General features: G+C 47.2%; 1 protein-coding gene across 1 annotated transcript in view; it reads left to right on the top strand.

The window, feature by feature from the left end:
• The window catches only part of ptprt (protein tyrosine phosphatase receptor type T), a 203,878-nt gene that overhangs the window by 187,019 nt on the left and 14,359 nt on the right, over positions 1 to 2,500 (top strand). Inside the window, 1 exon segment of the mRNA XM_079342479.1 lies at positions 814 to 968. Within this exon segment, the coding sequence (XP_079198605.1) occupies positions 814 to 968 (155 nt within the window).

Raw genomic sequence — 2,500 nt, forward strand, 5'->3', positions numbered from 1 at the left:
CAGACAATTGCCAGTTAATTCTGTGTAATTATAAAAACAAACCAGCATGTTGTAGAAAGTTCATCTAGGCGCTCGCTCGTGGGAAATGTCTCCTCCTTGAATTTAACGTCCGTCGTTTTGTTCCCCCTGTTTCTTCTTCTCTTGTTCTTCAGTTTCTTATCAAATATTAAAACACGGGATGGCGTTCCCAAAGTTTTAGTCAAGGTGTTTGAGTCATTGGAGAACACTTTGCTTCGACTCTCTCAGGTGTCTTTAAGTGTTTGCAAAGTCATAAACTCCGAAGAAGGGAAGTGAAAAGAGTGTCTGAAGGCTTCTCTGTCTGTGAGAATTAGGCAGCTTAACTGATCCGAGTCATTTCCTCGTACAAGTCCCTCCCCGAAGGGCCATCATGAAATGTGTGGAATCAATTAATCTTTTTTTTTTCTTCTTCTTTTTTGTGGAGCCAAACTGGCCATCAGTTTCCTCAAATCTCCCCTGTAAATTAAGCAAATGAGCCTCGATAAGTCTTCCTGTCTCTCCTTCCCAGAAGTGGCCCAAAGTGCCATCCCGACATCCACAAGATTGATTTATTTTCCGTGTGAAGCCAAAGAGGCAGCGCGGCCCCTCGACTCCTGAAAATCCCCGCTGTAAATTAGGCTGCTGAACTGTGATATGTCTTCTTGTCAGTCTTTTCCCGCCCCAAAAGAGCGGCGATGGGATTCCTGAGATCCGTTCATCTGTCATCATCCAGACACAAAACGATTTTTTTTTCTCTGCAGCTGATGTTTGTGTGTAACTTTCCCCTTTCTCCTCGTGGTCTGTGTTTTTTTCCAGAAGGGTCACCACGAGATCAGAGAGCTCCGTCAGTTTCACTTCACCAGCTGGCCCGACCACGGCGTTCCCTGCTACGCCACCGGGCTGCTCGGCTTCATCCGGCAGGTCAAGTTCCTCAACCCGCCGGACGCCGGGCCGATAGTGGCTCACTGCAGGTGAGGACACAAACACTGACACAGGTGTGCGACTCAAACTGACCGGGCCGTCGGTGCGAGGCGGCAAAGGTCAGATGGACAGCTCACCGACGTGGCGGTCACATGATCACAGCATTAAAAGACGAGCGTTTAAAAAACAACAGGGCTTGGCGGGAAAAAAAAAAAAAAAAGGATGAAATTCTTAAATGAAATGAATAAACTTTCTAAAACTTGGTTCGAGTTCGGGTCCTAAAGATTGTCACGCCGGACGCTCTCGTGGCGTGAAGTGCGTTAAATTGACCAATCCATCTGTGTGACTGAACAATATTCAGCTCCAGCGGATGATAATCGTTTCTTTCTCCTTTTCCTGTCTGTGTCTCTAATGTAACATAACAGTAGCACAGACTGTCATTAACACACACACACACACACACACACACACACACACACACACACACCTGGTCCATAAATTAGATCGATGGTGTTAACCTTTAAAAAGTAGGCAACAAAAAAAAAAGAAAACCTTCCACCTTCCACCCCAGGAAGTGACAGTTTTAAGATCCCCATGGCGACAGTATATTTAACCTCCATGTTCTGTTCTTTATGGGATGTAACAGTTGAACTCGGGGGGGGGGGGGGGGGGCTGTCAGCAGACGCCAGCTTAAAAAGGTCAGCTCTGTGACAAGCTGTGGAAAAAAAAAAAAAAACCGGAGATGAGATTTCTTAGATTGGAAAGAGCATTTAAAATTAACGTATTCCATTTGGTGGTGCACCTTCGTACAACGCACAGCCATGAAGTGTGTGTGCATTTAAATTCTGCTACTGTACATACTGGATGCTTTCTGTGAAGGTCAGAGGCGTTTGGGGGCTGCAGGAGCTCAGCCTGTGGGGACTTTGGTTGGGAAGTCGTGGTGCGACTCGTCGTGGTCTGAATACCTGAGAGAGGTGTCAGTTCACTTCCTGACCGGTGCACCTTGGTTTGCCCCTCTGCAGAAGCCATCAGTGCATGTGCCTGGGATCAGTAGCCATAGAGCTAAATCCACCTGGCTAATAGCGTTAGCATTCCTGGCCTGGATCCAATCAGCTGCCTTGAGCTCAAAATGTCCCGCGTCAACCAAAAGCGTCCCAGTGCAGACTAAAACATGGAGGTTGGTCTGGTGCCTGGACCCTCTCCACTCACCTCCACAGGTCTGGTTTGTGCATGTGTGTGAGAAGCATGTCTCCCAGTCAAATAACTGTAAAAAACAAACTGGTATTTTTTGTGCTGCTGGTCATGATGTCAAACCCTGAATCATGTTGTTGCATCACCTGCTAAAAACTGAGTTTTAAACAGCTGCTGTTAAATAAAGAATGATGTGATGGAGTCTACAGGGAAACACACACACACACACACACACACACACACACGGCGCGACAAAGACAGACGGGTAATTAGATTTCAAAAAAAGACAAAAGGAGGGACGGTGTCAGCGGACGGACAACGAGGCGAGCCCACGCGTAAACACACGGCTCCGCTTAAAGTGTGTGGACAGACAGGCGGGAAGTTATGGCAG

Source organism: Symphodus melops (genome assembly GCF_947650265.1).
Source record: "Symphodus melops genome assembly, chromosome: 4".
Classification (NCBI taxonomy): domain Eukaryota; kingdom Metazoa; phylum Chordata; class Actinopteri; order Labriformes; family Labridae; genus Symphodus; species Symphodus melops.